Genomic DNA, 13,810 nt, shown 5'->3' on the forward strand with positions numbered 1-13,810 from the left:
CTCCCTTCAAAACATCCCACCTACCCCTCTGTTCTCTCTTTCAAATTCATAGCCTCTTTTTCATTGATTGTTGGTATACATTATATTCCTAAATACATAAACACAACCTGCTCAGTCATATAGTGCTGCTTGTATGTATGATTTCAGTGTTGACCATTTTGTATTGAGTAATCAGTCAGTGTGTTCTTTCTTTCCGTTTTTACCAATGCCTTAGTTTTTAAGAGAACAATGTCAACATTCAGAATTTCCATCACATGTCATCTTTGCTGTGCATTTCCTCTTCTATTTTTTTTTTCAAAATAAGGGTGAATGAATACTCAGTGGGAAGGACCCAAACGACATCAATAAGCAGTGGCATGTCCTCTTTAAGGGTTATTTCAGGGTAGGCATTTTCTTCTGCTCATGTACAGACTGGGAATGCTGGGAAAGCATGGAACTGTCTTTGTTCACAGCAAGGGAAGTGCTGCTCCCTCTAGTTCTTTATTACTGCACTCTAGTGACCTGAACCTTCAACTCCTAACCCAAATCAAGCTTTTTCTCTTCCTGTGGAGAACTTTTATGTGCTTGTTCTTTTTCTTTAATCTTTTTGTGCAATATATATTGATCATATTCTATCCCCTTTCCCACCTCTTCCTAGACCTTTCCATACCCCTACATACCCAACTTCATGTTCTCCCTCTATATATTAAATAGCACAGAAGTCCATGGAATTTCAGTTGTATGGCCAGCTACTCCTGAGTTTGTGGAGCACCCTTCCTGTTGTCTTCCTTCACCTTTCAGTTCTGCACCTCCACACCATAATCTCCTTACTCTGCTTGTCTCTGTTCATACTTAATATTGCTGGAGATTGGAGATACGGTTTTAGCATATGCTGTGTATAACCATAACTTGGGATCTGAGTATAGTAACACATGAAAGAAAACAATAGTGATTAATACATCAACTTTCCTCCATCCTAAAGAGCAAAAGAAAGCACCCTGGGTATGAACACAGGAAAATCATATTGAGGGCCTGTATTCCTAAGCACTTGAGAGGGGCGGCATGAGAATCAGGAATTTAAGATCATTCTTGGCTACATAGGAAGTCATGAGACTCTATTAAAAAAAAAAGAGGGACCCCCCAAAATGTTTACAAAGTTATTTCTTCAAAATAATGAAGTATAGGTCACTTTAACTGTTTGCTTTTAATTCCATATTTTTGGTACATATGATTATATGAGGTACTTCATTTCCAATCTCAATTGCCTATAGCCATAAACAGATGTATAGATAGTAGGTACATAAATTTTTCCTGTAATGTTAATAAACTGCCTTCATTTGATGAACAGTGGAAAAAAATAACTATGTGGTTGGAGTGCTTGTGTTCACTGAATGCCTGCTGGCATGGTATATCTACCATCTTCTTGTTTGAAAGTCTCAGAGTAGCTGAGAAGTAGTTGGCTGGTCCAGTCATTCTAGTATGAAAAATGAAGAGATGAGCAATGTGACACCCAAAGTAATTGAACTCTTGTTAGCACTGTTTTCCTTCTCCCTCTTGTTTTTATGTTGTTTTTATATGTCTTCATATCAGGCTACATTGTGTTCTTGTGAAGAGGCCACTTCGGTTCCTAAAATTGTCTCAGTTTTGTAATAATCTTAACTCATTACAGAACTCAGATTCTATCAGATTTTGTTGTTTCTTCTTTGCATTTTGTTTGTTCAGTGTTTCTGGAATGTTGTCATGCCTCTTACCACCAATATCACTATCCAAACTCTACTTTTTTAGAAACTTTTATTTTTCCTATAGCTCAGTCACACCTAACCTGTAATTATTTTTGCTTCTCTTTTCTTCTTTCCCTATAATTTGTTTTATCTTACCCTGACATCCAACCCTGGAAATAGTCATCTTAACTCGCTGCCTTTGTCATCCTATAGAAAAAAAAAAAAAAGCTTGTTCTTTATCAGATTGGCTTCTGAGGTTTAGTTTTGTGGCCTGCTTTTAACTTATTTGGACATTTAAAATTTACAACACCAGAAATTGTTAGTTAATGTCACTGTTCTTTCAGTAAGGATTCATTATAAATTTCAAGTATTCCCGCTAATATACTAGATGCTAGGCACCCATATCTGAACTGGACAAGAACTGTGTACTCACGGAAACAAATGTTTTCATAGTGCAAAGCACCACTGTCGCCCTTTTGCTTGTGTGAGCTCATTTAATTGCCCCCAACTCAAGTAGGTTTTTTTTTTAGTCTTTAAAGATTTTGATTTATTTGGCCAAGTCAGAGCCATGATATTTCTAATTCTTAGCAATTGTAGAGATAGTTCAGCTGTCTTCCCAGGCTAGGCTATATCAAACCAAGCTCTGGAGCCGTCCTTTCCATTTGGAAGGCTTGTAAATGATCCAGGTTACCAGCCCTAAGAGGTTTAAAAACCCATTGCTAAATCCCGCCCCCATTGACGAGTGTTCCCCTTAAATTCTGAGTCATTTCTTGCAAGGTGAGATTTATTGGACCTGTCTATAAATTTTCTCCAGAAATGAGCACATCTGTGACTTCTTTACTCCCTTTAAATCTTACAGCACATTGTGTTCATGGTTTGCCTTCACCCTGCTTCTGTTTCTGCTTCATGCTGTTTGTGGTCAAGCAGCCTCCAGAAGTGCTTCCTTTCTCTCTTCTGATGGGGAGTACTAAGGGCTGAACCTAAGACACAGCATTGGATATGGCTGATCTTAGGCTATGCTGCCACACACAACAAAAGGTGCTTCTTCTAATGTTTGTAGGTGTGGTTCATGTATCCCATTCTTTTTCGTTGTATGGCCTACTACACATAAGCAATGACAGGATTGTGGGATGGAGTTTGGCATGCTGCGAAGCACAAATACCGTAAATACTCATGGCTCAAAGGATCGTTCCAGCTGAATTTTAAGTGTTGTCATGTTTCCCAAGAAGAAAAAACAGAAAGCAACACCATTCGAACACTGTTATGAAATATTTTACTCTATCCTGTATGCTCTGGTTTATTTTAAGACAGCATTCCTTTCTTGTATTTCTTTCAGTTAAGTACTTTTACTTTATCAGTTAAGTGCATAGCTAGAAAATCTACTTTTTGCCTTAACAAAGTTGCCAAATATTGCTACATAGTGTTTATTTTATTAATAACCTCACAATTTTATTTGATCATGATATGATAGCTGCATTGAATTACTCTAAACACATGCTTGAAATTCTCACAAATTCATGGTACAGTTGTTAAACATACTCAGCGTTTTTAACTCTGCAAAAAAAACATCTCTCACATTCATTTAAGAATTAGCTTGTAAGCCAAAAATGACAGATGTCTTTTTGCAGCTGAGAACTAACTGGTTGAAGAAATGTAAATGACAGAAACGTTTGCACGAATATCCAACTGCCTTTTACATTCTTTTCTCGTGCCCTGTGGTAATCATTGTTGCCACATTGATGAGAGTTTTCTGTTTTCCATACTCGATTTCTTTTCAATTTGGAAAACACACAGTGCAGAAGGAAAGCCCAGTGTGACAGGAGTTTTGCTTGTAACTTTATGTGGGTCTACTTAAGTTCCGGGATTGCTCCACCACTTCTCATTTAAAAGGGTTTAGATTAGGTTTGTAGGTGTGTGTGGCACAATCTCACATAGCATTTTCTATTTTAACATCAACATGGAATTAGTCTCTAATAAATAGTAATTATTCTTTTGTTTTGGCTTGGGAGTTTTTTTGTTTTTTTTTTAAGTATCTTAGATAGCCTAGGCTGGCCTTCAACTCATTAAAAAACTAAAGAGCTTCCTGCCTCTACCTGCTAAGTATTGCAGCTACAGGTGTGGACCAGCACGACTGGTTTCTAATACATAGTAACTGTTCTTAGGTTGTCTCCATTGAATACTTCCACATGTGTGACACTCATTACTTCTTCTCTTGTCACATGTAACTGTAATCGTGTACCTGGAGCACAAGAGTGTCCCATTTGAGGACATAGTGTGCCTGTGTAGGACTGGGGTGCAGTTGAGTGGGACAGCGTGTGCTGATGGAGCCTCAGACTTGCTCCCTGACCTTCAAAATTCAAAGTTATATACAAAATGCACTAAGCTAGTATAGAATCTGAACAACAGGAAATCTTTCTTGTCAAATAATAAGTTCTTATAATTTAATAACTATTTTTAATATTAAATTTATTTTTAATTATGTTTATAGGCTAATACATGTGTGGTTTAAATAAAAAGTACTTAATTTTTATTTTTTAAATTTCCCTTACCAAATTTGAGTTGCCGTTGGTGAAATCACTTCTAAGTCAAACCATGCAAAGTAAGCTTTCCCTCTCCCTCCTTTTCTGAGACCTCCCCTCACAATCACCATCCTTCCCATGACTTAAACTCTCAGGAGCAGAATGGCAGCCATGGCTAGTATCTAAATACGTGGGAAGGGGATGACCCAGTCTTCTCCTTTGAAAAGAAACATTATCAGAACATGAGGAAACAAGTAAGAATATTCTCTACCACGGTAGAACATTAGTGGCCATAAACTTTAAATTGCTCAATAGGGCCTTTGGAGCAACCTGACTCCTTAAAACATGTATTTTGCTTTTGGAAATTCAAATGTGATTCAAAAAAACAAACTGATTAGATTCTTTAGTTTCTGCCCTTGTTAGCTCCCATTCCCTACAGCTACATGCACCAAAGACTGGATATCCAGGAACATTTCTGTGACAAAGCATTGCCTTTAAGTACAGAATGTCATCCAGAAGCCTTTGCCCTCAGTCGCTTGTAGAGTTCGAACTACAGTCAGGATTTCCCAGTCCCAGCCCAGACTGGGAAGCCCTAGGATTCTGTGTACTGCCCATCTTAAAGCATCAGGAGGTGGGGGGGCGGGCAGAGTACCCTAGTCTGCAGGTGCTTTCCTGCAGCTCCTGAGATCCCCTCCCTCTTGCTGCCACTTGGCTTATCTTTTGCCAGACCGCCTGGAGCAGGAGCATCCATCCTTCCCTTTTCTGTACTCAGTCGTCTTACTGAATACAGACAAGTGCTCCGCCTCGGCCATTTCACTCTCCTCCCTCCAAACTGGACCAGCTGGTAAATTTCCTAATATACAATCATTTCCTGGTTCTGGAGATTGCATGAGCATTACCACTGACTACAATACATTTGGGTAGTTTGTCATACACTGCTTGTCTACAAAATGAGATTAGGTAGTTGTGTTCCAAATACACGTCCAGTTTTGTTTTTTTTTTGTTTTGTTTTTTGTTTTGGTTTTTCGAGACAGGGTTTCTCTGTGGCTTTGGAGCCTGTCCTGGAACTAGCTCTTGTAGACCAGGCTGGTCTCGAACTCACAGAGATCCGCCTGCCTCTGCCTCCCAAGTGCTGGGATTAAAGGCGTGAGCCTCCACCGCCCAGCCTACACATCCAGTTTTAATGTAGTGAAAGCCATAAATATTTTGTAGACAAAATTTAAAAAGCAGTTATTTCTCGTTTGAATGAACTGAGATTAAATAAAAGTTTCATAATTGGAAGAATGAGCCTTAGGAGCAGACACTTGAGTCTGTGTTTGGTTGCCAACAAGGAAGGAAAAGGGTGAAGAAGGAAGGAAGAAGGAAAAGGGGGAGTGGCAGGAGTGGAAATAAATGATTTCTGGTGGAGTGGCACACCCCTATAATCTTAGCACTGGGGAGGTAGCAGGAGGATCAGCAGTGCAAGATCTTGTTTGTCCTACAAAGTGAGCCCCAGGGCCAGTCTAACCTAGAGAACATCCTATCTCAAAAAGCTGGGGCAGCAGAGCCCCCCCCCCAAAAAAAAAGGCAGGCAGAAAGGTCTAAAAAATGTTACTTGGCATCATGACCTTGTTTCTGGCACTCCCCCCTCCCTTTTTTTTCTTAATTTGTACTGTGTGTGTGTATGTGCGCGCTTGTGTGCACACTGGTAGGCAGGCCCTTGTGGAAGTTAAAGGAAAGATGCAAGTGTTGTTCTTGTGGTGTACTGTGGATTTTGTTTGACTTTTTTTCTGACATGAGGTTTTTCATGGGTTGCCTGACCAGGGAGCTGCGGGGATCTGCCTGTCTCTGCCTCTCCAGAACAGGGATTATAAGCATGGGCCATCCACCTGCAAAGCAAACACTAACCGATTCAGCTCCGCCTTCCTTCCCCCTACTCCCGTGAGCACTTTCTTGAGGTGTAACTTTCTATGTAGTAACAAATTTTCACTTCTTCTTTTTCTTCTTTGTTCTTCTAACTCTTAAATTTCTGTTGGAGGGGATATTTAAATAGTTCAAATAGTTTGTTCTAAAACTTTCTGTTCTTGTTTAAAGTAGTCTCTGATGTCTAGGTGGCTCTTATGAAAACTAGGGCTGGTTACAAATACATCATAACAACAAATGTAGCCCAATACCAAGCCCAGGACAAGATGGTTGCAAGGCCAAGTAGACCTTCTGATTCAGCTCCTTAGCGATTTGACCTCCCAAGCTTGTGCCCTGCTGAAGTAGAACACCAAACATGAAGTTGTTGTGTGGACAGTGCAGACTTGGTGCACAGTGTGCAGCCTGAGAGGTCTGAGTCAGCAGTGGAGAAGGCAGCAGCAGTTCTGTGCGCGGAACAAGTTGGGAGGGAGTTACCTGAAACTGCGGGCTGAGCTCTGGCGGCATCCGTTCCCCACGGTTGGACCTGCTTTAGTAGTCATTGTGTTTGCTCAGCACTTCACAGTTCAATTTAGGAAATTAAAACAATCAAGACTATTACAAACACATGATGACTGAAGGCAAGTTCTTTCCTGGTTAAACAACGTGACAATAAATTAGTGTTGAGAATTATCATTTAGCTTTAGGGAAACTGCTCTACTAACTACGCTTGGATAGTAGGAGACATTTATGTTTTCGGTTGGATAGTTTTTCAAATTCCAGGTATCTGAATGTTGTCTACAGCTTTGTGTTTCATATAGAAAGAACATGAGTGCTGAATTAAACATTCGAGTGCCTGGTTGTGAGGAAGAGCACGTGATGCTGAGAGCTGGTCTAATTGCTTGATGAAGTTGCCCTTGGTGTCAAAAACACCTAAAGTGTTCTAGACCCATAAAAGGCAAATTTTTCAGATTAATCTTTCCAAAATCAATTACCTTAAAGGTCAATACCACATTCTCAATTACTTATCAAATCTACTTAGTTATGTAGTTTATATATGGCCTGCAGTTTAGCATTCAGAGAAAATGTTGACATTAAGCCTTTGGTTTGGGGTTGAATGGGGTGGGTTTGATTTTTTTTTTTGAGACAGTCTCAAAAAATCTTAGGTTGGCCTTGAACTTGCTATGTAATGTTAGATGACCCTAACCTCATGCTTCCACCTCCCCGATATAGGCTTACAGTTGTGTGACATCATGCCAGATGATTTCATGTGTTTTATGCATTTAAATTTGCAATACAACCTGACCTAAAGAGTAAAGAGGCATTTTCATTACAGTAAAATACTGAATTAATAAATTTTTAGTGTGTATCACTCCACACCAGTTAGAATATCTGTAATAAAGTAGACATTGATAAGGGTTCAAAGAAATGTGGTGAAACTGTCACGCCCTTTGTTGCTGGCGGGGTGTAAAATGATACAACTGTATTAGGAAATGTCTGACAATTCCTCCAACAGTTAATAGGGTTCCTTTCTAAGCACAAGAAATGGAAGCACGTTTCCAAAAGTTTGCATGCAAATGTTCATATGTCATCATATAATAGTCCAGAAGCAGAAACAGCTCAACTGTTCACCAGCTGTTAAGTGGATAAGCAGATCGGGTATATCCATAAAGTGACATGAGAAGAAATACAGTATTGATTCATGCTACAATGTGATGGAACCTTGAAAACATCAAATCCTGCTAGGAATCCATTTATTTGAGGCATTCACAGTAAGCAAATCCAAAAGAAAAAGACTAACAGTTGTCGAGGCCAGAGGAAGAATGGGTAGAGAATAACTCAAAAGACACACACCAAGAAGCCAGGCATGCAGAGATGCGTTGTCATCCCCAGCACTAGGGAGGAATCAAGACTCCTGACGGGGGAGCTTGCTGGCCAGCCAGCCTAGCCTGACCAGTGAGAGGGCTCAGGGAGGCCTGGTCTCATAGCACAAGATGGACAGTTCCCAAGGAATGGCACCCCTGCTTTACCTTTGACCTTCACATGCATTTGCACACACATGTATACACACTAAAAATATTGTATCAGGTGGCAGTGGTGAATAACTTTGTGAACTTATTAAATATGCTTGAATTGTTCCTACTTTAAATGGTGAGATTTGTGGTTTATGAATTATATTTCAACATATAATTTTGCCAATATGTGCTTTTCCGTATAAAGAATATGTGTGTACATGTTTGTCTACACATGTATTGAGGGCACGGTGTGCACTGGGTATAGAGGCCAGAGGTCAATATCAAGTGTCTTCTTCAGTTGCTCTTGACCTTATTTTTTGAGGCAGGGTCTCTTGCTGAACGTGAAATTAATTTAGCTACACTGGGCAGCAAACAAGCACCAGAGATCCTCCTGTCTCTGTCTCCCCAGTTCTGACACTAGGAATGTATACCATCATGACTTTGTTTGTGGATGCCGGGGATGTGAACTCCAGCCCTTTGCTTATCTGCTGACCCATCCCTCCAACCCCTAAAACAGTATTTTTAATGAAATTGTAAGCACTTGCCATTACAAGGTGTATCATATGCACTGCCTGGAACCCTCTCTAGCCTGCATGTGAGACACTATTGCCAAAGATAAGTATGCCAAGTGAGGTGGCCTTTAGCATGTTCTTAGATTACACACACACACACACACACACACACACACACACACACACTGAATCACTTACCACTTTTGGATTTTCATGTTTTATTTTCCTATATTCCCCAGAAGACTGTAAGTTTCTTAAGAGAAAAAGAACAACTCTTTGACTAATGTAGTCCCATTATTGCTTATAGTTACTAGCTCAATATTTGAATAAATGAATTTTAATAACATACATAACATTTTAATGGGCTCATAGGGGCTGTATGAAAAGAATACATTGTGTCTGCTTTGCTTTCTCTTAGAACACAACATGGAATATTTTCAAAGTTAGACTATGTTGTGATTTGTATGTTAATTAGAAATGTTTTTGCTAGTTATACTTATGAAATAATGAGAGTGTTCCTCTCTGTGTTAAATATACCATGATAATTGGCACATAATTTTCTTGTACTATTCAAGCAGATATTTTAGTATGTATCCCCATACATATGCCTAACAAATTATAAAAGCTTTTCTGAATAAAGATAAATTATTAATTGTGTAATCATAATATGGTGATGTGGAAAGGAGAAATGAAGTTTGCGCATCCATCAACCTTCCACCTGCTCTAGAAGGCCCATCACGTTCTCTTCTTTCAGGTACAGAGAGCTCCAGCTTAGCGCCGAAAGCAAAGTATCGGAATTTCTCCATCAGAGTAAGTTGAAGGCCTTCGAGAGTGAACGCGTTCAACTCCTGCAGGAGGAAACTGCAAGAAACCTCACACAGTGCCAGATGGAATGTGAAAAGTATCAGAAGAAATTGGAGGTACCTCTGTGCTATTCTCCTTCAGTGTGAGCAGAGAGTGTAAGCTTCCTCACTATGACACTTATGTAGAGCCAGATTCTCCCTCACAAGAAAGGAAGGAAAAGCCAGGAGTAGTCGAGCATAGCTGGAATTGCAGCACGCTGGAGGCCGAGACAGGTGATGAGTCCGAGGTCCACATGACAGCCAGAGCTATGTAACAAGAGCCCATTTCAAACCCAAAAGAGCAGTATAAGAAAAGATATATGAATAGCAGCATGTGTGACCAAAAGTGACTAAAATTGTTTTTCAAAAGAATTTAGCAAAGGTTTCATTAATACTGACAACCAAAAGCACATGATTGCTGGGAATACTTATTGTAAGAAAAATGAAGTCACTATGAAGAAAACAGTAGAACTTTAATGTGTATATAAGACAAAACACAGTCCTTCTGAAAGGTTGGTATTTTATGTTTTTCAGTTTTCATCAAGAAAACTGTTTCAAATATTTTAGCATTTAAAATTTTACATTTGCTTACTCTTGTGCACAAGTATGCACGTACTTGTGCACATGTGTATGCATGCTTGTGTGTGTGGTAGAGGGCATGTGGAAGTCAGAGGACAACTCACAGTAGTCAGTTCTTCCCTTCTGCAGTATGGAGCTTGGAAAATAGAGCACAGTAATTCTGTGGTACAAGTGGATGAATAGAGAACAGTCAATATTTTTTTTAAGATTACAAAGTAGAAGAATAGATAAAGAATAGTCAATATTTGTAAGATTACTAAAGAAATGAGAAAACATTTATTACATTTTTAAAATACAGCCCAACAATACACAGTGCCAAACTGTCTTCCAAAAACAGTATGCTCTTCTAGAACATACAGATGTTTTAAAGTAGTGTTGAAATGATAGATCAACAAATGGCTACAAAATTATTTTAGTATTTCATACATACATACAAAATCCATACATTTTATAAGTTAGAAAAATTCTGCATATGAATGTACTTGGTTACAAAAACATGCAATTATAGGTCAATACAAAATGGGAGATAATGAAACTTGAAATTAGTCAATTAAAAACCTCTCCTGGGGGCTGAAGAGATGGATGGCTCGTCAGCAGCTAACTGTACTGGCTGCTCTTCCAGAGGACCCAAGTTGTGTTCTCAGCAACCACATGATGGCTCACAAGCATCTATAACTCCGGTTCCAGGAGATGCATTGCCCTCTTCTGCTTCCACTGGTGTATACACACACTTAGGCAAAACACTCACACATATAAAAATAACATCTAACTTATAATGTGAACCAATTATAGAATTTTTCTAGCTTATAAAATGTATGGATTTTGTATGTATGTATAAAATACTAAAATAATTTTGTAGCCATTTGTTGATCGATCATTTCGACACTACTTTAAAACATCTGTGTGTTCTAGATGAGCATATTGTTTTTGGAAAACAGTTTGGCACTGTGTATGGTTAGGCTGTATTTTAAATATGTAAAATGCTTCATGCACAGTTGCTCATCACAATGTTATTTACAATAGTGATGAACGTGGCACTGAAAATCTCACTGTGGTCCCATTCAAAACACCTGTGTGTTACAGTATCAATTGATATTTTAAGATTTTACAGTGTGTAAAATATACTTTTTTCAGAGTAGATGCATAGACCCTCATTTAAGTATATACACTGGCGCTTGGGTTGAGGATGTAGTTCAGTGGCAAAGCTATTGCCTAGCATGCACAATCTCCAATACCATAAAATAACCATAAAACTTTTTTGATTTATTATTATTGTGTGTGTGTGTGTGTGTGAATGATGTGTGCTGATGTGTGGGCATATGTGCCACTGCACATACAGGAAGGAGAGAGTAAAACCTAAAGAATTATTTCCCTCCCACCTTTACGTGGGTCACAGAGATTGAACTCGGGTCACCAGACTTAATGCATTAAGTGCCTTTATCTGCCAAGCTGTCTGGCAAGCCCCACACTTTTTAAAAAAAGAAAAAAGTCAGCAAATGGACTCAGCAGGTTGTACGTGTATTTATGTAGTAACAATCAAAGAATTTGTATCTCTTAATCCTTTTTAAAGAATTTTTTAAGAAACCCTTTCTTTGCAAAGGCATTTCTGCTACTGCCCTATGTGAGACTTACATTTACTTTTTGACTTGGACTCAAGCCTGCTGGGAAACCAAAAATGCTAAAAGCGTGGCCAGGGCAGGTGGAGTAACTCCAGTGGAAAACTGGAGAGCTCATCACACTGCCTTTATGAAGTTTTGTGCTGCCTAAGAAGGGACCCCAGGTAGATTTCACACTGCTGTATCTCTGAACTCTAACAAGCAAATGCTAACCTTGCCCTTCAGTTCTTTGAATTAAAGCATCAGAATTATTTACCTTAGAAATAAATGTCATTTTCACGTTTGTCCTCTGAGTTGAGCTACTTTTTCTTAACATTTGAATAGCTGAAAGGCGAAACAGCTTTAATATATCTCTGCATCATCTTTTAGCTGAGAACCTGAATAATTCTGACTTCTTTGGGCTTTTGTCATTCTTTTCTTCCTCTTTAGGTTTTAACTAAAGAATTTTATAGTCTCCAAAGCTCTTCTGAAAAACGCATTACTGAACTCGAAGCGCAGAACTCTGATCATCAGGCAAGGTTAGACATTTACGAGAAATTGGAAAAAGAGCTTGACGAAATAATAATGCAGACAGCAGAAAGTAAGTCTGCCCCACCCCCTCTGCTTACACTGTGGACAGTTTTCCTTCTTCTGGCTACAGAGGAAAGCTAGCATCATCTCGAAAACTACCTTGGTATATATATATATATATGTGTGTGTGTGTGTGTGTGTGTGTGTGTGTGTGTGTGTGTGTGTGTGATGATCATTTTTAAAGAATATTCTCTATTTTCAGTATTTCTTGATATAAGTTTTCAGTAGCTAGACTAAAAAAATAAATAGGTTAAATTTAATAGATTTTATGTTTAATTCACTCATTCTATAAGTACTAAATTTTCTTTCTGTCAAGAGCTAGGAATACAAAGTTTGTAAAAATTTTTTGTCTTGAGACTGGACATGTAGCTCACTGCTAGTGTGCTTGTCCACACTTACAAGTTTTGGATTCAGCCCCTAGCACAGCAGTGAAAACCGGAAACTGATAGTGGTCACTGGGATACACTCTTGTAATCCTCCACTCAGGAAACTGAGGCAGGACGATGTCCAGTTCTAAACCAGCCTCAACTCTGTATTAATTAAACCTTTGAGATGAGAAATAACTAAAAGGGGAGGTGATACATGAATTCAATAGCGTACTAGATTATAATCTTCGATATTTAATTTTCATGTGTTTGCCCTCCCATCATACTGCCTGGATTTTTTTTTTATTTCTTTTCTTGTGTCACCCATGCTGGGCCTCACACTTGTTTGTTATAATGGATGAACTTGAGCTGAACCTCCTCCTTTCCAGCCCCAGCTGCTGGGATTACTATAGCTGCACCTTGCTTACCTTATGTGGACTGGATATTGACTTTGGGGCTCTATGCAACACTCTAGCAACTGACTCTGTCGTTTTTTTGTTCTTTTTGTTCCTGTAAGTTTTAATTTTGAGACAGATTGCTCACAGCCCAGACCAGCCCAGGCTGATCTTGAACTTGTGATCTTCCTTGCCTTGGCCTCTCAAGAGCTGGGAAGACAGGGCTGTGCCACTATATTCATCTGTCTTATCTGAAATTTTAAGGGATGTTTTAAATTAACATTTAAATTAGCATTTAATATGGCTGTACCTTATTTCTGTTCAAAGTTTAGAATTGGCTTTCTTATAAAAGTGGTTTGGAACTTCCCTTGAACTGAATTAGAATCTAGGTAAGGTCCTAATGGTTTGCGATGCTCTTCATGTCAGGTTACATTTTATTTAAAGGTGTTATCTCATTTCTGTCATTATCAGTGTCTGGCGACCACAGTAGATCCCAGAGTGAGCTGCAGCTTCTTCACTGTGTCCACATGACCTTTGTAAAACCCAGGCTTGACCCTACATGTGCCTGCTTAATGTCTCTGTTGTTTTACTAAATCAGCACACAGTACTGGGTGGGAGCTGAACACTCGTCAGTAGTCCAGTACTCAGTCCTTTTAAGTAAGAGGGTCACATGTTCAAGACCAATATAGACTACTTAACAAAACCCTCTTCAAAAACAGCCAAATACGCCGGGCGATGGTGGCGCACGCCTTTAATCCCAGCACTCGGGAGGCAGAGGCAGGTGGATCTCTGTGAGTTCGAGACCAGCCTGGTCTATAG

General features: G+C 39.1%; 1 protein-coding gene across 1 annotated transcript in view; it reads left to right on the forward strand.

The window, feature by feature from the left end:
• Window positions 1-13,810, forward strand: part of Pibf1 (progesterone immunomodulatory binding factor 1) — a 151,922-nt gene that overhangs the window by 66,487 nt on the left and 71,625 nt on the right. The window contains exons 10-11 of the mRNA XM_005365356.3: window positions 9,379-9,544; window positions 12,091-12,241. Coding sequence (XP_005365413.1) covers window positions 9,379-9,544; window positions 12,091-12,241 — 317 coding nt within the window. The remainder of the gene's footprint in view (window positions 1-9,378; window positions 9,545-12,090; window positions 12,242-13,810) is intronic.

This window comes from Microtus ochrogaster, unplaced genomic scaffold, assembly GCF_000317375.1.
Source record: "Microtus ochrogaster isolate Prairie Vole_2 unplaced genomic scaffold, MicOch1.0 UNK2, whole genome shotgun sequence".
NCBI classification, from domain to species: Eukaryota; Metazoa; Chordata; class Mammalia; order Rodentia; family Cricetidae; genus Microtus; species Microtus ochrogaster.